Source organism: Nylanderia fulva, unplaced genomic scaffold, assembly GCF_048542155.1.
Source record: "Nylanderia fulva isolate GAGA-0341 unplaced genomic scaffold, ASM4854215v1 Scaffold53, whole genome shotgun sequence".
Classification (NCBI taxonomy): Eukaryota; Metazoa; Arthropoda; class Insecta; order Hymenoptera; family Formicidae; genus Nylanderia; species Nylanderia fulva.
In genome coordinates, this window is record NW_028190621.1 from 279399 (window position 1) to 303095 (window position 23697).

General features: G+C 28.5%; 2 protein-coding genes across 8 annotated transcripts in view; one reads left to right on the forward strand and one right to left on the reverse strand.

Annotated features, from left to right (window-relative positions):
- Sulf1 (Extracellular sulfatase Sulf1) overlaps nt 1–23697 on the forward strand; it is a 175378-nt gene that overhangs the window by 81299 nt on the left and 70382 nt on the right. The gene's annotated exons all lie outside the window — the stretch shown is intronic.
- LOC146721185 (extracellular sulfatase SULF-1 homolog) lies at nt 5133–5734 on the reverse strand. The gene is made up of 2 exons (XM_085487319.1): nt 5631–5734; nt 5133–5379 (listed from the first exon to the last, which is right to left on the reverse strand). The coding sequence occupies exons 1-2, from the start codon at nt 5715–5717 to the stop codon at nt 5200–5202; spliced, it is 267 nt and encodes an 88-aa protein (XP_085343445.1). The 5' UTR covers nt 5718–5734; the 3' UTR covers nt 5133–5199.

Consider the following 23697-nt stretch of genomic DNA (forward strand, 5'->3'; position numbering starts at 1 on the left):
AATTTGTTCACAGTGTCGTTACATAATATAACAGCATCTGACGCTCTAACTCATGCCAACAATCATGAATTTTATACTGCGTTCGTCATATAATCTTATAATTGTTGTATTTATTTATGAGGTCGAAATGACTAAATTAATTTTTTAACATATTATTAGGATATTGAGAAAGACTGTCGTACAGTCGAAACGTTTATCGTAACTTTTGTATAGTATGACGTAAATTAATAAATAAAAATTTTTCAATTATTAGCATATAAGCTCGTTAAGTTGGCCTTTTATTATATCACATATAATAAATTAATATAAATAAATAATAATTAATATTTATTTAATAAATAAATATTTTATGAATGAATGAATATAAATATTTTATTTTATATTAATATTTTATATGAAATATTTGTCGATCTCGAGTATTTTTTCGAAATACAATATATATGATAAAAGCAAATACGAGAGATGGGTTTCTTCATCCAGAATCGTTTTCGGGCGACCACTGAAAATTTCTAAATTCATCCTTTCATCCTTCCTACATACGTGTGTGTAAAGTTTCATCAGAATCAGAATTTTTCATCGGGTTCTGCGAGTTTCGGCCGCGTCGTAGGACAAATATATATGGCATTTAGGGGGAATAGGGGATACATGGAATTAAAAATCTCTTGTAGAGATTATTCCAATTGTATATCTTGGCCGTGTCCAAGTAAAAATTTGGTGCCTTGTGCACAGGTATTTAATTCTAACGAAAAAATTTAGTTTCGTTTAGAATAACGCACTGTCATCCGCGATTTGGCTCTTATTGCCTATCTTATATATGTTAAATTTATATTTATATTACAGAGCCTAGTTAAACTCTTAATTTATATATGGCATTCCCGCGAAATTCTCGGAGCTTCGATCCCGCCAAGCGAGTTCGTCCGACTGCGATTGTTCGGCTCCTCTCTGTTGCAGGCTTCTTCTTCCACAACCTCCCGACAAAATCTTGACGGTTCGGAGAGAGAAAGAGACAGAGAGATATAGAGCCGCTCTTCTCCGTGCGAGACCAAAAACGGTTGTAACATCGCACCTGCGTCTCGATACGATCGATTCGCCAACGGCAATAACTCAAAAATCCAGAAACGTTGGATTGAAAAATATTTAATAATAATATTAATTTTATTTATTATAATTTTTTATTGTATTTATAATATTAATTTTATTTTTTATTTCATTAGTTATTCTTTTTTTTATTTTTGTAAGTGCGTCGAGCAGCATGAATTGTCAATGAAAGGCAGAGAGGGAGAAAAAGAGATTAGTAAAGGGTGTCCTACAGGAAATTGTTGAAACTAATCAGCTGTCATTTTTTAATGCATCCAGTTATTGAGAAAACAGAAATTTTGTTGAAAAGAAGAAAGTCTACAGTTTTTAATGGATTAAATTGGTATAAATAAAATGTTTATATACCAATTTTATTTATAATCACATAAAATCACATAAACTAATGATAAATATGAAAAACTGCAGACTTCTCTTTTCAACACAATTTTTGTTTTTTCAATAATTATACATACATTAAAAATTGACATCTGATTAGTTTCAACAATTTTTTATGGGACATCCTGTATAAATTCCTATAAATATAGAATTACTTCTTCTGAGAAACCGCATGAATTTTTAAATCGAAAAGAACTAAAACAAGTAAGAAAAATTGTAACAAAGCAAAAATGCGCTTTTCCTACGAGACAACATCAGAGACCACATGCGACTAAAATAACTCCGGAAAAAAATTCTGGAGCTTTCATGGTCGGTTCTATCTCATCCTCTTTATTCTCCAGTCCTTGCTTCATCAGATTTTCATCTATTTAGGTCACCCCGAAATTCATTAAATGGAAAAAATGTCATAATGATCGATGAATTTGTAAAAAACCTATAATATATAACAGATTAGAATTTATTTAAGAATTTATTTATTTAAAGATTTATTTATTCTAAATAATTTTAATATAATAAAATAATTATAAAAAAAAATAGAAAATTAATAAAATAAATTTAAAAAATTTTTTATCAAATAACAGAACTTATATAGGAATCAGATCAACATTTGGAACCGACTTGTCTATAAATTCGCGATTGCACTCGACATAGTAACGATAACATATGGCATCGTCACATTTATTTCCTTCGAGCACAGATGCATGCAAGTATATGCATGTCATGTCATGCACTTTATATAACATACTCGTTATTTGATTCCGCCGAGTACCTGACGAGGGAAAGCAAGGTCTTGAAGCGTTCACTCGAGTTTAAAAAAAAGTTTACGCCGGGATCATGACCTGCGATAAGATGTCACTTATGCCGGATCATACCTAACGATAAGAAGTTACGTAACGGCTTTATGGACCACAAAATTCGTGATTGCGATTTACAAGATAGCCGCCTGATGCCTGACAACAGTAATGTACCGTAATACAGTGTAAACTCGGACTTTTTATACGCAAAAATATCTACATATTTTATAGAGGGACTTTAACACGTTTATATCGCAATTTTGCCAGACAATTTCTCCTCTTGCTGAAAGAATATCAAATGCATTAATGCGACATATCGAATATACTTGACAGGTCATATGTCAACGCATCCCCGTTTTCGCGAGTTTGTATGAGAGATAAGCATTTTTTCGATTTGAACAAGTTCAAAGAGAACCGTTAGAGACGATTCCTATATCCAGGAATCCGTTAGACACCATTTTCAGGAATATCAGCTTCCACTGTCAACTTCAACTGCGGTTTTAACTGTCTTTTCCTTCTGTTTGCAGGTTTTTTTTTTTTTTATAAAAAGGTAAGTGATCAATTTGATTTTAATCAGAGATAATTTAATATCGGTGAAATGAGATATCTCTGAAGAGAAAATATTTGTTAAAGCGCAAGAGGAAGACAAAAATTACAGCGTAGCGACAAATCATTATTATGGTGTTGATTGAAATATGTCAGATTTACATTTTGCACAGGCAGTCCGAGTTTTTTCTGGATACGAAAAGAGCTAAAATAAGAGTCAGATCCAGATATTTTTGTGCAAGAAAATTATTTTTAAAAATTATTTTGAAAAATTTCTGTACATTTATTTTGAGAAAAAGATTATTTTGAAAAATATAGAATCAATATAAGTGTAGAAGAATTAAATTTAAAAATAATTACGTCAAATATCTACGTTTTTATTTTTTCAAAAATAATTTTTATTAAAAAATTATCATGTTATCTCAATTATTAATAATATTATAATATTAATATTAATAATATATATAATTAAGTATATATAAATTAGTTTAATAAAGTTATAGACAAACATATTCTGATAAATAGTAATAAATTAAATTAAAAAAAAATAAAATAAATTTGTATCCAATAAGAATTAAAATCCAGTAAAGCCGTATTTTGTACCTTCAAATCATTTAGACTTATGCAATAAAGAGATGAAGACATGCATCTCAAGTTTTATATGTAGTTTCATTTTATATGATAAATGTTTCGTAAAGTAACGCAGTTGTTGCTGACTTTACACGTCTCTTTAAACTATTCTCAGTGTTACAATGTTTCAAGTTCCAATTTATATTTGTTTTATTTTACGTGAGGAGTTCCTGTTGCGCAAGACTCCTCAGCATTGTCGAAAAATTATGTGTCTATATAAAGTTACAGACAAGCAGTCATATATAAGTGCATAAAAATATTTTTGAAATAGGGTTCCTTATAGAACAGATGATTTATTTTTGCTTACGCGGAATCACTTCATGCTTATCGCCGTCTCTTGTGGAAACAAAAATATAATTTAGAGAGACATGTATTTGTATATTTATATGTGTGTATATATAAACCTGTGTTTGTGTATGTACGTGTGCGTGTTTGGATTTTTATATCTACTTTTCCCCAACAGATGGCGAGGACCGAGAAGTGATTTCCGTGAGCAAAATAACACCAGCTGTCTATATAAGAACGCTATTTCAAAAATATGGTTTATATACGAATTACTAGAGCGTCGGGGATTACCGTGATCAGAAAGGCGGTTCCCCCAGTCAATGGTCACTAGGACTGTTTGACTGTAACTATATACAATATAGCTTAGGCGCATAATTTTTGGTAGTGTGGGGTGCTCGTGCTTCGATGTACCCCACGGCTAAACTAAGTCAAACATAAATTGTAACATAGTCGTATGAGTGGCAAACGTCCGACGAAGGCGGCTGACTCGGGACTCGAACTCGGGATCTCCATTTTCGGTTGCTGGATCCTTGACCACGATGCTATGCTGGACCTACGAATTGAGATATTTTTTTCGTTTACTTAAGCTTCTTGGTCGACCGGTCAGCAACGTATTTTTGTTTTCGAATAGGTCGTTTACTTGAACTGTCACTTTTAAATTTTACGCAGTCATTGAAAATTGTTTGCAGAGTTGTGTAAGATCAGTAACAATTGCTTTACGAAATTATTCATCGTATAAAATTTTAACTACATATAAAACTTGAGGTATATACATTTATTGAATAAATATTATTTACGGAAATAAATATATATATACATATATTTTACATTTAATAACATAATACTTGAAATATTTGTTATATAAAATGAAATAACTTTTTCTCGTATGCACGCACATGCATCAAATTCATTTTTTAATATTACTCTAAATTTTTATAGGCAAAATAAATCAGAAGAAATTATTTTTGCCAAAAAATTGTGATTTTGTGTAATTACAATATAATGTGTAATTACACTTTACAGGTACATCGTTGTATTTGCAAAGTAAGTAACGTCCTAACAAGTTAGGCTTCATTAAATCGTCATAATGCAAGCACCAGAGAACTGCTATTTTATTATTTTTATTTTTATTTTTATTCCCTTTTTTGGGCGACAATATTATCAAAGAATTAAAAACTGTAGAACTAACTGTTGACTAATATTTCTATATTATTTTTCGCAAATACGCATTATCGTATTATGCGATTGATTTTAATTACGATCGATCTGCAGACATGCACATGTGACATATCCATGAAATATTTAATTTTTTAGTTAGTACATGTATAAATTTTTTAATTTTTCCTTTTATCTTTTTCTCTTGCATAACTTTGTCTAAAGTTTGTTATCCAACCAACCATTAGATGAAGCATGTAATTTTGAATTTTAATAACAAAGAACGCCGAAAATATTAAATATGTAATTGAGAGACTTACATGGATCCGGGTTCGACGCCAGGACCTCTGATGAGAAATGGCACCCTCACATCGAACTCGAACGGGAAGCTCTTGCCTTTTATAAGCCCGAACTGTCCCAAATGATATCCGTGATCGGACGTATAAATAATATACGTATTATCCAGTTCACCCAAATCCTTTAATTCTTGATAAATCTGTAATAGAATAAATAATATATACTTTAATATTTTTTCGATTTTATAAAAAAGTTCTCAAAACAAAATTATAATGACAAAATGTCATTAAAATGATTCTATTTAATCCATTTATTTAATTAAATTATTTAATTTTGTTAATTTAATTATATAGAATTATTTAATTTAATTAAAATTGTAAAATATAATTTTTTTATAATGCGATATTTTTAAATTTCAAGCATTGTAAGTCATTCAAATATGATACATACCCTGTCTACGGCAGCGTCGACGCTCTGTAAAGTTTGCAGTCTTTTCGTCATTAAGAGATCTGTAAACTGCTTATGAATGGGTTGCATCTTCTGCGTAACTTGAAGTATCCGCACTGCTTATCAGGATTCGGTGCATAATCGTACGCCGGCGTACTGAAATGCAAACAATGTAGACAATTACATTACGTCATTAAATTACTTTTTGATCGTATCTCGCAAAGATAATGAAAATATTTTATTTTCTCATTCTCAATTTTTTCTTAAATTAAAAATCTGCTTGTGATTGTAATAAATATATTCTTAGCGAAATTTCTTTACAAGATTTCTTTTCATGTTCTAATAAGACTCTAATATGTGTATGAAGTTCATCACAGAAAAACGTGAGGCAAGTTGAAAACTGATATGGATATGACAGTATTATATTAATACTACTATTATACTAAAATTGCATAATTCAATGCGTTTCCCGTTTCTAATTATGATGCATTAGACGTAAAATTAGATATGAATTTCTTATGCATAAAAATATAATTAAATATATATGTACCGATTTTAATAATATAGAAAATAGGGAATATTAATAAAAGTGAAAACGAAAAAGTATCAATATCTGTAAATTCTATCCACTGTTATCATCAAAAGAGTCAGAAATGAATTGCTTTTCAAATCTGCTCTATTAATTTTATTATCTTTATTTAGACTGAAAGGTTTACAATTTATTTGGTTGTTTTAGTTTAGCGGTGGGGAGACCCCACACATTTCCCAAAAATTTCGTTCGGTTTATTTAATTTCGTATCACTATTTTAAGAATTATATTAATCAATTTATAATTAAAAATACTTATGTAAAAATTTATATACGATATTTATATACAATATTTTCTATACAATATTAACATAAATATATTTAAATAATAATTAATAATTAATTATTAATAATAATAAATTTACATATATATAAATTAGTTTTCTTAAATAAAAATATGACCAAACGTTTACTGGATAATAAGATAAAAATTATAATACACAAACTGGCTTTGATTTATTAATCTTATCGTTTTTGTTTGTGCTAAGAGCTTTAACAATTTATTAATTGTTTGTAACAATTTGGCGATGAAGTTGCTTGTGGAAGTGACTCACTGTCAAAAGTTTACTACGACAATATATATATATAATTCCGTTTATTTTTTGTCGTTCGTGTATTATAATCTACCATGGCATATTAAATGTAATATTATATTTATTATATTTTTATTATTATTTATTTTTATTTTTTATATATTTTTTATTATGTTATTATATAATATTATATCATTTTATCAATATAGTAAATGAAATGTATCTTCCAAAATTGCATATTTATGTGTGTTCCATTTCTATATTAGTTTTGATATATTGGACGGAAAAGTAGATATAAAATAATTTCTTGTGCATAAAAATATGACTAAATATTTACCGATTCTGATATACGAATTATATAATACACGAATATCAACATAAATGTACGAGCGAAAAAATATCAGTATCTGCAAGTCCTATTTAACGTTGTCGTCAAAAGCGTCAGAAACGACCTGCTCTTTATATGTGTTCTATTAATTTTATTATCGCTTTATTTATGCTCAAAGTTCTACAATTTATGTTTGTTTTAGCTTAGCGGTGGGGATGATTACCCACACTTTCAAAAATTTAAGATATTCGAGATAAATAAATAATCTTAAAATCTATATTCTATATACTATAATATAATACTAAAATTGATTAACAAGTAATTATTAATTAATTAATGATTAATTCTTAATAATTAATTGTTAATAATAATAATAATTAATATGCAATAAATTAATAGTATATATATAATATAAATTAAATGACTAGATTTACTCATACAATATTGACTATCGTCAGTTATTATATACTCTAGCAAACATATTTTCGTTTACGAGAAATTAGTCATGTTTGACTTCATCTAGTGTATGAAAACAGTATTTCTTATTCTCTATTGAATATATAGAATATATATTAAATGCTTGTCTTTTAAATTGTCCTCTCTCACATCTATATTTACACTCACTATATATAGATGGAATCAAATGTAATTTATTTTTCGCAAACGCGAAAAACATGTTTGGTAGATTATAAAAGACACGAGCGAATTGCATCAGTCGCGTTATATTTTCTACATAAATTGACAGATTGATAAAAATTTCGAATGTATGGATTTGCATATCCGTATTTTATCGCAAAAATGAAACATAAATTGCAAAACTTTTGACACAAACGAAGATGACAAGATTAGTTCAGCAGGTTCGAAATGTTCATTTTCTGGATGTAAAACCGTTTTTAAATCACGACTTGCAGCATATTTTTTCTCGGTTATATTCTCGCTTATTTATTAAAGTCACAGCTATATATATTTGTCAACGAAATACTTAATAAAATATCGTTTAAGATTTTATACAACTGCGCGAAATAGCATACATACACATAAAAACTTGAAAATTAACAAATAAATATATTTATATATTATATATAAATATAATATATATAAATATATATGTATATATATATTTATATATATACTTATATATGTATATTATATATACATTATGTATGTATATTATATATATATATATATATATATATATATAAAAATAATATATTATATATAAATTTAATAAATTATTAAGAGTTTAACTAGGCTCTGTAATATATAAATATAAATTTAACATATATAAGATAGGCAATAAGAGCCAAATCGCGGATGACAGTGCGTTATTCTAAACGAAACTAAATTTTTTCGTTAGAATTAAATACCTGTGCACAAGGCACCAAATTTTTACTTTGACACGGCCAAGATATAAAATTGGAATAATCTCTACAAGAGATTTTTAATTCCATGTATCCCCTATTCCCCCTAAAGAAATAAAGTGCGAGAGAAAAATATAGATCCGAAAGTCGCAGAATCGGGAATCGAACCCGAGACCTTTCGCTTGCCGGGCGACTGCTCTTCCAACTGAGCTATTCAGATCCTTTCGATTCTATACTTTTCTCTGTTATATATATTAATGTTGGTAAATAAACGCCTTTAAGCCAGCGTGTATAAATTAAGAGTTTAACTAGGCTCTGTAATATATAAATATAAATTTAACATATATAAGATAGGCAATAAGAGCCAAATCGCGGATGACAGTGCGTTATTCTAAACGAAACTAAATTTTTTCGTTAGAATTAAATACCTGTGCACAAGGCACCAAATTTTTACTTGGACACGGCCAAGATATAAAATTGGAATAATCTCTACAAGAGATTTTTAATTCCATGTATCCCCTATTCCCCCTAAAGAAATAAAGTGCGAGAGAAAAATATAGATCCGAAAGTCGCAGAATCGGGAATCGAACCCGAGACCTTTCGCTTGCCGGGCGACTGCTCTTCCAACTGAGCTATTCAGATCCTTTCGATTCTATACTTTTCTCTGTTATATATATTAATGTTGGTAAATAAACGCCTTTAAGCCAGCGTGTATAAATTAAGAGTTTAACTAGGCTCTGTAATATATAAATATAAATTTAACATATATAAGATAGGCAATAAGAGCCAAATCGCGGATGACAGTGCGTTATTCTAAACGAAACTAAATTTTTTCGTTAGAATTAAATACCTGTGCACAAGGCACCAAATTTTTACTTGGACACGGCCAAGATATAAAATTGGAATAATCTCTACAAGAGATTTTTAATTCCATGTATCCCCTATTCCCCCTAAAGAAATAAAGTGCGAGAGAAAAATATAGATCCGAAAGTCGCAGAATCGGGAATCGAACCCGAGACCTTTCGCTTGCCGGGCGACTGCTCTTCCAACTGAGCTATTCAGATCCTTTCGATTCTATACTTTTCTCTGTTATATATATTAATGTTGGTAAATAAACGCCTTTAAGCCAGCGTGTATAAATTAAGAGTTTAACTAGGCTCTGTAATATATAAATATAAATTTAACATATATAAGATAGGCAATAAGAGCCGAATCGCGGATGACAGTGCGTTATTCTAAACGAAACTAAATTTTTTCGTTAGAATTAAATACCTGTGCACAAAGCACCAAATTTTTACTTGGACACGGCCAAGATATAAAATTGGAATAATCTCTACAAGAGATTTTTAATTCCATGTATCCCCTATTCCCCCTAAAGAAATAAAGTGCGAGAGAAAAATATAGATCCGAAAGTCGCAGAATCGGGAATCGAACCCGAGACCTTTCGCTTGCCGGGCGACTGCTCTTCCAACTGAGCTATTCAGATCCTTTCGATTCTATACTTTTCTCTGTTATATATATTAATGTTGGTAAATAAACGCCTTTAAGCCAGCGTGTATAAATTAAGAGTTTAACTAGGCTCTGTAATATATAAATATAAATTTAACATATATAAGATAGGCAATAAGAGCCAAATCGCGGATGACAGTGCGTTATTCTAAACGAAACTAAATTTTTTCGTTAGAATTATATAGAATTTTATATCTTGGCCGTGTCCAAGTAAAAATTTGGTGCCTTGTGCACAGGTATTTAATTCTAACGAAAAAATTTAGTTTCGTTTAGAATAACGCACTGTCATCCGCGATTTGGCTCTTATTGCCTATCTTATATATGTTAAATTTATATTTATATATTACAGAGCCTAGTTAAACTCTTAATTTATACACGCTGGCTTAAAGGCGTTTATTTACCAACATTAATATATATAACAGAGAAAAGTATAGAATCGAAAGGATCTGAATAGCTCAGTTGGAAGAGCAGTCGCCCGGCAAGCGAAAGGTCTCGGGTTCGATTCCCGATTCTGCGACTTTCGGATCTATATTTTTCTCTCGCACTTTATTTCTTTAGGGGGAATAGGGGATACATGGAATTAAAAATCTCTTGTAGAGATTATTCCAATTTTATATCTTGGCCGTGTCCAAGTAAAAATTTGGTGCCTTGTGCACAGGTATTTAATTCTAACGAAAAAATTTAGTTTCGTTTAGAATAACGCACTGTCATCCGCGATTTGGCTCTTATTGCCTATCTTATATATGTTAAATTTATATTTATATATTACAGAGCCTAGTTAAACTCTTAATTTATACACGCTGGCTTAAAGGCGTTTATTTACCAACATTAATATATATAACGGAGAAAAGTATAGAATCGAAAGGTTCTGAATAGCTCAGTTGGAAGAGCAGTCGCCCGGCAAGCGAAAGGTCTCGGGTTCGATTCCCGATTCTGCGACTTTCGGATCTATATTTTTCTCTCGCACTTTATTTCTTTAGGGGGAATAGGGGATACATGGAATTAAAAATCTCTTGTAGAGATTATTCCAATTTTATATCTTGGCCGTGTCCAAGTAAAAATTTGGTGCCTTGTGCACAGGTATTTAATTCTAACGAAAAAATTTAGTTTCGTTTAGAATAACGCACTGTCATCCGCGATTTGGCTCTTATTGCCTATCTTATATATGTTAAATTTATATTTATATATTACAGAGCCTAGTTAAACTCTTAATTTATACACGCTGGCTTAAAGGCGTTTATTTACCAACATTAATATATATAACAGAGAAAAGTATAGAATCGAAAGGATCTGAATAGCTCAGTTGGAAGAGCAGTCGCCCGGCAAGCGAAAGGTCTCGGGTTCGATTCCCGATTCTGCGACTTTCGGATCTATATTTTTCTCTCGCACTTTATTTCTTTAGGGGGAATAGGGGATACATGGAATTAAAAATCTCTTGTAGAGATTATTCCAATTTTATATCTTGGCCGTGTCCAAGTAAAAATTTGGTGCCTTGTGCACAGGTATTTAATTCTAACGAAAAAATTTAGTTTCGTTTAGAATAACGCACTGTCATCCGCGATTTGGCTCTTATTGCCTATCTTATATATGTTAAATTTATATTTATATATTACAGAGCCTAGTTAAACTCTTAATTTATACACGCTGGCTTAAAGGCGTTTATTTACCAACATTAATATATATAACAGAGAAAAGTATAGAATCGAAAGGATCTGAATAGCTCAGTTGGAAGAGCAGTCGCCCGGCAAGCGAAAGGTCTCGGGTTCGATTCCCGATTCTGCGACTTTCGGATCTATATTTTTCTCTCGCACTTTATTTCTTTAGGGGGAATAGGGGATACATGGAATTAAAAATCTCTTGTAGAGATTATTCCAATTTTATATCTTGGCCGTGTCCAAGTAAAAATTTGGTGCCTTGTGCACAGGTATTTAATTCTAACGAAAAAATTTAGTTTCGTTTAGAATAACGCACTGTCATCCGCGATTTGGCTCTTATTGCCTATCTTATATATGTTAAATTTATATTTATATATTACAGAGCCTAGTTAAACTCTTAATTTATACACGCTGGCTTAAAGGCGTTTATTTACCAACATTAATATATATAACAGAGAAAAGTATAGAATCGAAAGGATCTGAATAGCTCAGTTGGAAGAGCAGTCGCCCGGCAAGCGAAAGGTCTCGGGTTCGATTCCCGATTCTGCGACTTTCGGATCTATATTTTTCTCTCGCACTTTATTTCTTTAGGGGGAATAGGGGATACATGGAATTAAAAATCTCTTGTAGAGATTATTCCAATTTTATATCTTGGCCGTGTCCAAGTAAAAATTTGGTGCCTTGTGCACAGGTATTTAATTCTAACGAAAAAATTTAGTTTCGTTTAGAATAACGCACTGTCATCCGCGATTTGGCTCTTATTGCCTATCTTATATATGTTAAATTTATATTAATATATTATATTTTATTTATTTATATACTTATATATATTTTATTTATATACTTTTTGTAATATAAATGTTTATATAAATATAATATAAATATATTTATATTTCTGCATCAATATATTAGGCGATTTAATCATACTCGAACTATGTATATGTATACAAATCTTTCTGATCATAAAATATATATTTTATATACGTATAGATATAACTTTTCGCTTGTGAAATATTTAAAATTATTTTAGAGAGACAAGGATAAAAATTATTTTGGAAAGACTGATTTGATGGACGAAATTTGCCCTGAAAAACGTGAAAAATCTTGAATGACGATTAATAATAAATGTATAATCAATGTTATATGATCATTTTTCATTATCATTCAATATGAAAAAAATAATTAATTTTTATTTGCATATACTATTAATATATACACATCGAGGCCGCGTAACTTTATTCCACTTTTCATCGCGGCATAAAACTGCTGATTTATCGCGTGTTTTCCGTTCTACGAGAATCCGCACACATACATTATATACATACACATGCAAACTTCGTTGACCATGCAGGTGAGATTATCTAAATTTAAATCGCGTCGCACGACGGAGCCTCGTAGGAGAAGCATTGTTTGCCTAGTTTGAGAGGACCCACCATTAGTTTTTCAAGTGCATTCATGGAATGCACGAAGATGCACACTATGCACATGTGTGCACGTTGTGCCTCTATAGTCGTGAAGAAGGTAGCGAAGAAGAAGAGAGGAAAAAAGCTACGAACGAAACATTCACGATTTTCAGAGCGATCACAAAAGGGCCCCTATGATGCAGGTGCATCCCGATGCACCAGGGATGTAATCGGGAATTTCGCGATCCTACCTAAATCGCTGAAAAAATACGCGTGTTTGCGCGTATACGAAATATTCGATAATGGTCTGTATATAGAAATATACGAGAATTATGTAATTTTTATTTTAATTTTCCACTGTAAATTGGAATTATTTGATAATATAATGGATATTACGTAATATTCTTTATATCACGCTATAATAATTAAATTATAAAATAGGATATAAATATCATATATAATATAATAAAGTTATAATATAATGTGATTTAATTATAATATCATGTAAAATATATTATGTAATTTTTATTTTAATTTTTTACTGTAAACTGGAATTATTTGATATTATAATGGATATTACATAATAGTCTTTATATCACACTATAATAAATTATAATATAAGATCTAAATATAAAATATAAGAAAGTTATAATATAATAAATATAATAAAAAATATAATAAAATACTATAAAATATAATATAAAATATAATAAAATGATAACATATACTAATAAAAAATATAATATAAAATAGTTGCCGGAAACGCGTTTTTAACGAAAGATGGACAGATGCGCGGCTTGTTAAAATTTTTGCTCGTGTCTGAGGAGCACGGTTTGAATGTAAATTCAATTGACATCTGTCTCGAGAAATGTCAGTCATAATCATAGCCATACACCAACAATAATAAGATATTATATAACTGAAAGCGCGCAGAAACGAGATAAAAGGGAAAAGTGTCATTACGATGCAAACGCGGTTTGCATGAATAATGAAACCAATCAGGATCTATTATCCGGTTCATCGTAATAAGTGCATAATGACAGCGGCCGGAAACGACGTTGATGGTGACATATATATAGCATACGTAAGGAGAGATCGTAAGGAGAGAACATTTCCGTATCTGTTAGTGCTGAAGAAAGCCTCGCCGACACTATACGATGTATTGTTTCAAATGACTGTAGGAAGCTCGATTATCATAATATATACTTGTTAGGAAGGCGGACACAAATATCTCTGTGGCATTTCACAACTGATGGATACGTCTTTAGTTTCATCTGTCTGTATCTCGAGTAAAAATATTTATAAAAAATATGACAGTATTTTTATTTAAAATATGTTTCTCTTAATTTGTCAATTTAAAATCGTGCTTCGTAAGTCGTGTTATACGAGAGTTTCAATATACTTGAGATTTGTATAAAAATTAAATTTTCAATATATTTATAATTATTATTATAAATATTTTATTTTTATAAACAAAAAAAATTTTTTATTTAATTTACAAATAAAATTTATATATACTATAGTATATCGAATTTATTGTAAATGAAATTTCTTATGAACATTAATACTGCTATTTTCATAATAAACAAACAGCCCTAGCAATCTGCAATTTATTAAAACTCAGATACATTAGAATTAAAATTTTTCATTTAGATGTTCATTAATAAGTATACATACATGATTTAGGAGTCTCACTGTAGAAAATATGATGAAATTGCTCATAAAAAATTACATCGTTTTAAAAGGTTTGAATAAAATATGTAATTTTTTATGCATATAAAAATTTTATGCAATTTTACTTTATACATATATAATAATATTAAAGTAATATTTTATATTTATAATATCATGCACTGAAAAAAATTGTTAACTTGATTAAACCGTTTCAACTGAATATTTTGTTGAACATTAAAAATATTTAAATTAAATATAATATATTAAATAATCTAACACACAAAACTTAAATTTGACTTAAATACTAATATACGTTCAATTAACAAAATTTTGTTATATATAGTTGAAATTTAGTCAGGTTAACATTTTTCTAAGTGTATGATGGAATTAATATTTTTTCCCGTGCATTTTTTATTAAGAAAAATTAATATCCGCGATGCTTTTACTTTATTCTTCAGTCAAGATTTCGGAGCCTCCTGATATCACGAAATAAATACATTCCAAATAAATTTAATATATACTTTTTTTTAACATTTTATGCCTTCAAGATTGTTACGTATACTCTTTCCTCTGGCAGCTTATTTTTCTTTAATATCGTCGACGTGGGTTGACGTCTTAGATATGTTTGTATATCATGTACGGATCCCGAATAACGGCCTCACGATTTGCGGGACGTATAAAACTCCGTTTTGTCATGCAAGACTTTTTATGGGAAAATAGTGTTGTTCGTTGAACGGCTAGTTAGGCAGCGGTGGAAACATGCGATGTACCTCTAAATCTCGACACGAGGGAAAGAGAGAGAGAGAGAGAGAGAGAACGGTTTGCCCTCGGTCGTAACAAACAGGGCCGACATGCAAGCGAATAAACGATCGTCGGCCGAAGCGCGTCTAGCGTTTGCTAGAATTCGAAAAGCGGGTTAATGCTCCAGCCACACGCGAAACAACTTCCTAAAATAATCGCCCGCTTCTACTATAACCAATTCTGGCACACCTCGATATTCCGAATTCATTTGCGCCGCTTAAGGGGATGCTGTAGTTCTGTTTTACCAACTTTAAGTTAGGTTAGGTTTACTTTTTATTGAATATACAGATTGAAAAATTCTCCACAATGAAAGTACTGATATAATAATTAATGGAGAGCGCTATTCTTTCATGTTATCTCTATTGGGAGGGCCATATTTTGTGCACAAATAAACTGCAGAATTTTCGTATTAAATAACTAATGTTATGAGCTGATGCAAGAGACCGATAAAGAAACTGTAATTTTTTAACTTTTATTGTATTTTTATACGAAATTACGCTCCCTGTTTATTATTATCAATACTTTAATTGTGGGGAATTTTTCAATCTGTATAGCCAATAAAAAGAAAAATCAAAGTCGGTTAAACAGACATGGTCAGCATCCCCTTAATTGTGATAATTTTCGGCGTGTGTATTTTTTTCTTTTTTTTATGGATGACATTAATTGTTCTCGAAATGGCAGGAATCCATAAAAAGAATGTGGCTCGTGAATTTCCTTGTTAAATATACGGTAATGAACTGAAATTGACATAAATTATATTTTTATTTCTCTTCTATAATAATCTCAACTTGATTAATCAAACTCGTTCTAGGGCTGTCGAATTAATAATAAGACAAGGAATCGATTTGTTCGTTCTATACTCTGCTATTGAATTAATAAAATGAGATATAAGGAATCCTAATATATTATACAATAATATTTTGACATATCAGGTTTAAGATGTATAATATTAGCATAAATACTTATTTAGCTAAAGATAATTCAGTATTTTGTATTACAGTATTTGTATTACATAAAAAAAAGATTAAAAAATTAAAATTTTATTATAATTCATAACATCATAACACTATATTTTCTTTTTTTTAAATACAATTTATAAGTTACTTATTATCATACGCAATATATAATTTTGTAATCAAATTTTGACACGAATGTAATGTCTAAATTTTAATAAAAACGGGACAGTAACATTAAAATTATATAGCAATGTATATTTTAATAATGTTATTTTTAATATTGGAGGTTGTTTTCTTTAGCAGAAATATAAATTCACTATTGGAAACTGTTTAATTCATTAAAAATCTCCACACTGAATTATCCGATTCGATATTGAATTATACATCATTCAATTCAATCTCTGGTGAAGTAAAATCCACTTATAGATAGATAATTAAATTGAAGATTAAAAGGCTAAATTATATTTATTTTCTTGAAAGCTTAATTTATCAAGATTCTTTAATTCTTCTGATTATTTTACGCTTTCCATAATTTTTAAGATTAATATTCATTTATTTAAAAAAAAATGTACATGGAGATAATTTTCTCTTAGAATTTATCCTGAAAAATAAAAAATAAAAAAATATTTAAAAAATATTAAAAAATAAAGTTTCTTTGATTAATTTAACCAAAGAAACTTTTATAAAATTCTTTCATAATTGTCTCACGATTAAGTACTATGATTTTCAAGATAAATTTTAAGAGAAAATTCTCTCTGTGTATGAAATTATTCGGATCATATTTTCTGAAAAGTTTAATTTATCGAAATTTTTTAATTCTTCTAATTATTTTACGCTTTTCATAATTTGTTAGGATTAATCTTCATTCGTTTAAAAAAATGTATGAATTTATTCGGAACACTTTCTCGCGAAAGCTGCGAATTTATCGACGTTCTGCAATTCTTCTGATTATTTTACGCTTCCCATAATTTTTTGTGATTAATATTCATTCGTTTAAAAAAATGTCCGAATTTATTCGGAAGATTTTCACGCTGAATAACGCATACATATATGACGCCCGAGGATGCCGTCAATTTTCAGACACGAAATGTTCCTTTCGCAAAATTCATTTGCTTGGCTGACCCATATTCTTCCATATCCAAGTATCCGCTGCATCGACCGCTTTTATCGTTTCGTTCTCTTTTTTGTTTCTTTTTTTTTTTTACGGTCCGTGACTGGCGCCAGAATATTCCGACGCTTCCTCGGCCTTCCTTTTACCTCCTGTCCCTTTTGTCGACCACAAAAGCGACTGAACTGATTCCGTTTCTTTACGATCGAATACCTTCGAGACGCATCCGCCGTTCGAGAATCTTAATTCGCGCTCCGTCATTCTTTATTCGCGGAGTTAATTCGCGTTCTTCCGGAGATTTATTCTCTCCGAAGCAACAGGTGCGATGCGTAATTGTCGACAATACTGATGTTTTATTCCGTTTCAATCGTCATTTAAGGATCGTTACGTAGATAATTATAATTAAAAAAATTATTATTTTTTAAAAATTATCTATTAATAATATATTAATATGCACATTTCAAGGTGTTATTTATTATGAACATTTCTTGAAACGCTTTCATGGATTTATTTGTGAATTTAACATTTTATAGTGCAAGAAATATAAATGATATATTTCGAGGATTTAGAATTAATTTGATTTTTTTTAATTAAAATTTGATTTATATTAGTAATTACATTATATTATTAATATTATATTAATATGCACATTTCAATGTGTTATTTATCATGAACATTTCATGAAACGCTCTCTCGGATTTATTTGTGAATACAACATTTTATATTTTATAGTGCAAGAAATATAAATGATATATTTCGAGGATTTAGAATTAATTTGATTTTTTTAAATTAAAATTTGATTTATATTAGTAATCACGTTATATTATTAATATTATATTAATATGCACATTTCAATGTGTTATGTATCATGAAAATTTCATGAAACGCTCTCATGAATTTATTTGTGAATATAACATTTTATATAGTGCAAGAAATATAAATATATTTCGAGGATTTAGAATTAATTTGATTTTTTTTTTAATTAAAATTGATTTATATATAAATCAAATTTAGTTGTTTTATTCTCCAAAAATTAATTATCTTCATAATTGACTGACTTCACTGACTAAAGATTGAAATTTTGATAAATTAGAGTTTGCTTGACATTTATTAAACAATAAGCCATAATCTGTTTGATTTTTTGAACATAAAAATTATATACATATAATAATTATACACTGAAAAAAAATTGTTAACTCGACTAAACCTTTCAACTAAATTATTATTTTGTTAATTGAAAATATATTGGTATTTAAGTCAAATATACGTTTTGTTAGATTTAATGTTACTTAGATTTAATTTAAATATTTCTATATTATGTTTAATCAACAAAATAATATTCAATTGAAAGGTTTAGTCAAGTTTATTTTTTTCAATGTATATATATATATATATATATATATATATATATATAATAATTAATATAATAGATTATACATATATAAAAATTTATCAAAACACTTTTTTTTACAGAAAAACTAATATTCAATTTGCAGATTTTTTTTTAATTGAAACTATATTGCATAAATACGCGTCATGATAAAGTGACATATATTTTGTCATAAAATTTAACTTTCTAGAGATGCAGTGGCATATACGTTTTGATTTATATGAATGAAATGCGTATTGGTCGTATAATTTCTGTCACAAACAACTGTCTGCCCTTCTGATACGCTGATTATAACATTATGTCATATAATTATTGCAAAATCAAAGCCTGAACTTGGCAATATCATATAATAAATTAAGTATATACAGGGTGTCCGACATAAAGTGTCACACCGAAAATATGCACGTAGATCTCGATATTTGGAGACGATTTTTCCTCAGCAAAAATGTCGAAGAAGGCCATCATTTTTTGCACATTAGTATTTTGTGCATTATGTTTTTTTTCATTAGACCAAAAATTAATAATCTGAACTTTAGTAATATCTTCAGTTTAAAAAAAATGTATTTTACATATTAATTTGAATAAAAAAGGACTTTATATTTCTCTTCTTTTTTAATCATAGCGATTAATAAGATTTATTATACTTTTATAACACCCTGTATATATTAATATATACATTTTTTTTACATATATATATATTATTATTATTATTATTATATCTATTTATATATAATATATTTTCATGTGACACCTTATGTCAGACACCCTGTAAATGTTGGGCGCCGAGGATCGAAATAATGAATTCGCGACGATATAATATCGGATCGCGTCATCGCTTCAACGAATTCGCGGAATGAGACTCAATAAGTGCAAATTGCCGATAATTAGAGCGCAATCGCGAGTATTATCGAATATAACGGAAGGGTCGTTTATGTAAATTGCGACAACGCGTCATCTTGTCCAGACATGAGAAACATATCTCGTTTGTAATGAGCTGTCTGATTGACTTTATCTGGACGAACGATTCGGAAAAGTTTGCGTCATATTGCGTGATTAATCAGAGGACTCGTTTTATTCCATGTCGCTCACGCGAGCAAAAACGTGTCATATATATATATATATATATATATATATTATACATTATACAACCGTATATGTTTCAATAATGTATTAGAGCGCTGATTCATATTTAATATTTTAATATTTTTATTTAATTATTTAATATTTTTGTAATTTCATAATTTTAATTAAATAATTATTTCTATATAAATGTAATTATGGTTAAAATTTCTCAGGTAACAAAAGATTATTATTATTAAATCGCGTTTTAACAGAATTTATTAGAGCACTATAATTCCTGTATAATTCAATATTTTAATGAAATAATTATTTCTATATAAATGTAATCGGTTAAAAAAATAACGATTTATGCGATTTATATAATGGTCGGCATATTTATTGGACGAGAAGAACATTTTTTATATTGAGATGTTATCGAGATAAAAAAGTAGAAGTAAAACGATCGATGGGACCCGACAAAAAAAGAAATGCTTTCGTCTCTGAAATCGTCATACATGCAACTATAATATTATCAATAAGAAATGTTATATCCTGCCGCACGAGGCTCTCCCTTCGAATAGAACTTGCGGGAGCAAAAGTAGAGGCAGACCTCCCGAAAGAAATGGCCTCGCGCCGTGTGGCGCCTTTGAATTAATTATTTGATGCCGCTCCGATATGAATAATTCAGATTTCGGCGAACTGGATGAATCTTGACCGAGGAACCTCCCCGAAAGAGATAGAAGCGGGCAAATGGAATTGCTTTTTGATTTATCATCGGTATATAGCGGAATATTCACTTTGGGGATTTTTTTTAATATTTATTCTCCATAATATAGTTTTTTTGATATTTTTCTCATATTTCTTTTCCTTTTTTGTTTGACATTTTTTTATATTTTAAAAAATTTATTTGCTTATTTAAAAGAAATCATTTATTATTTTTTATATGCTACAATATTTAAAATTAAATAAATCTTTTTTAAAATTAAAATATTTATATTTAAAAAAAATATTTTGTTTTTAAAACACATTTTTTTTTAAATAAAACTGTTTTCTTAAAATTATCAAATACTTCTTTAAATTAAGAAAATTAAATTCAAAGAAACTTATTTTTTTGACTTTAATAAATTTTTTTCCGTGTGATTATTGATAATTTATTAATATAAATGTGTATGTATTCGCCGCACAAATTTTTTTAAGCTGCAAATAATAAAGAGAGAAAAATTATAACTGCAACGTTTTTCTCAAGAAAGAATTATTTTTTATAAAATTCTCTCTTATTTCGTACGCTCTATAATATAATAAAAGTAATAGCGCGATCATTTTTGTCCAAATTGTTTTTACTATCAATTCATCTCAATTGTTTTTTTATTATTTTTTTATTTATTTATTTTTTTTTACTAGCTGTAAACAAATATTGGATTTTCTTCGACAAATATAGGAGTTAAAATGTTTCATGTGTATAAAATAAATCACGCACTTGAACAGATACAACTTGTTTATATCTACTGATAGATTAAATATTAATAGAAGAGTCATATTTTTATGACGATATATATAAATGATTTATGTTTAATTCGATTTAGTGTATAAAAGAACGTTTAAAACATCTTAATTAAAAAATTAAATATCATTTTATCCGAAATATCTTAAAAGTAGAATAAAGTATGCAAAAATTTGCAAAAATTTTATGACCCATAACATTATCCACATAATTTTATATTACAAATTTGTACACTTTTATAGAAGAATTAATTTTTATTAAAGAATTCACTTGAAAAATGATGCAATTGCATTTTGCAGATGCTTTAGTTATGACGACTATAATATCTATAACTCTGCTGGAAAATAAATTTTTAGTATGTGCAGATTTTACATATAAAATAACACAAACATAAATTGATCTAAATATGTGAAATAAATATGACAAGAATTGAGCAAATCGAAAAATTGAACATATTTCTAAACACATAATATATATGTATATATACACAGAAAATTAAGAACTTAGGAATTCGTATCTTATGGCATCATAAAAGTTATGTGTTATATATAATTTGACTCTTTCCTCTTTATTATTTTATTTAGAAATTGTAAATGAAATATACTTATTTAATATGTATAATTCAATACTTGTGTCTCGCTTATATCAATTTTGATATATCAGATGGAAGTCAAATATAAATTAATTCTCAGTTTAAAGAAATGTGACATAAATATTAACTGACCGTAATATAAAAATTATAATGTATGAGTTAGCAAATATATACGCTCACAAATGTGCGAGCAAAAAAGTATCAGTCCTATCTACCGCAATCATCATCAAAAATGATTGCTCGGATAATGAAATGAACAATAACTTTCAGAGTCTGTTCAATTAATCTCGTCATCTTCATTTATGATCAGAGCTCTACAATTTATTAATTATGTTTGTCAAAATTTAATTCCTCTTTATATACTGTGATTGATACATATATTGATATATTCATGTATAATTTTCAGGGTTAGTAAAATTCCTCTTTTTTTTTAAAGTCCATATTAATGGTAAAAAACGGTATTTTCCGGAAAAACCCAGCAAAAACTGGCATTTTCTAAAAAAACGATAAATTAAATTTTTAAATAACTAAATGGTAAAAATTTTAAATTTTGCATGTTAGTATTTTGTGTATTATGTTTTTTTTTCATTAGACCAAAAATTAATATAAACTTTAGTAAGATGACTAGAACTTTAGTTAGATGACTAGATTAATCGTCAACATTATTACTGCATAATGAATAAATCGAGTGCACATGAGTCATGTATAAAACCCTTGTAAATTTTTGCTCACATTCTTCGTCATCGCGTGTTTAGTTTAACTTGATTAATTCTACTTTCCGCTTTCGCGTCAAGTAACGCAAAGTCGAAATGCCGTGTGGCCGATTTATTACATGAGTCAGTCCTTGTAACATTGCGTGCCCGAGCCATATTAATTATTATTGTCTTATTGATTGAGGGTAAGAACAAATCCTTTTTTACATTAATCCAACATCTAAAACTTCATGTTCATGGCTTATTTAATTTTTTATGTACATTAAATCAGTATAGTATAATCGAAAAAAATACAGGTGTAAGCCACAAATTTTCTCGTATTAAATATTGATTGCAACAATCTCTTAATCCACTTAATTTAACTTGTTTGATGGGAAATATAATAATTTTCACATCCACAGTTTAGTCATAAAACTTGTTAAATGAATGACAAGTAATATTTCGCAAATAAGCGCGAGTTTTTGACATAGCGATATGAATAGCATAATTAAACTATATGCATATATATATATATATATATATATATATATATATATATGCATTTTTATATCTGTGTTATCATATTATAATAATTGAAAGACACGAGATTAAACCAACTAAAATATAAAAATATAAATTAGTGACTATTTTATTGATGATTATTCGTGACTATTATTTATGACTATTTTTGTCATTATATATGACTATTCATAATTATTTGTCATTTTATATGACTATTATTCGTGATTATTTTCGTCGTGACTATTTTTTAATGATAAAAAATAAATGAGAAATGAAGTAAAATAATTTAATTTTTTGCGATATTTTTTCCATGATTACATGATAGTGACTATTTAATTGATGACTATTCGTGACGATTATTTATTATTTATGACTATTATTTTTAAGACTAGTTTTGT

Bases quoted from the DNA above. Each gene is read 5' to 3' on its own strand.
- LOC146721185 (XM_085487319.1), bottom strand. From the start codon at position 5,717: ATGCAACCCATTCATAAGCAGTTTACAGATCTCTTAATGACGAAAAGA. The intron at 5,380-5,630 runs GTATGTATCATA...ATTCTATTACAG, and splicing joins TCGACGCTGCCGTAGACAGG to ATTTATCAAGAATTAAAGGA.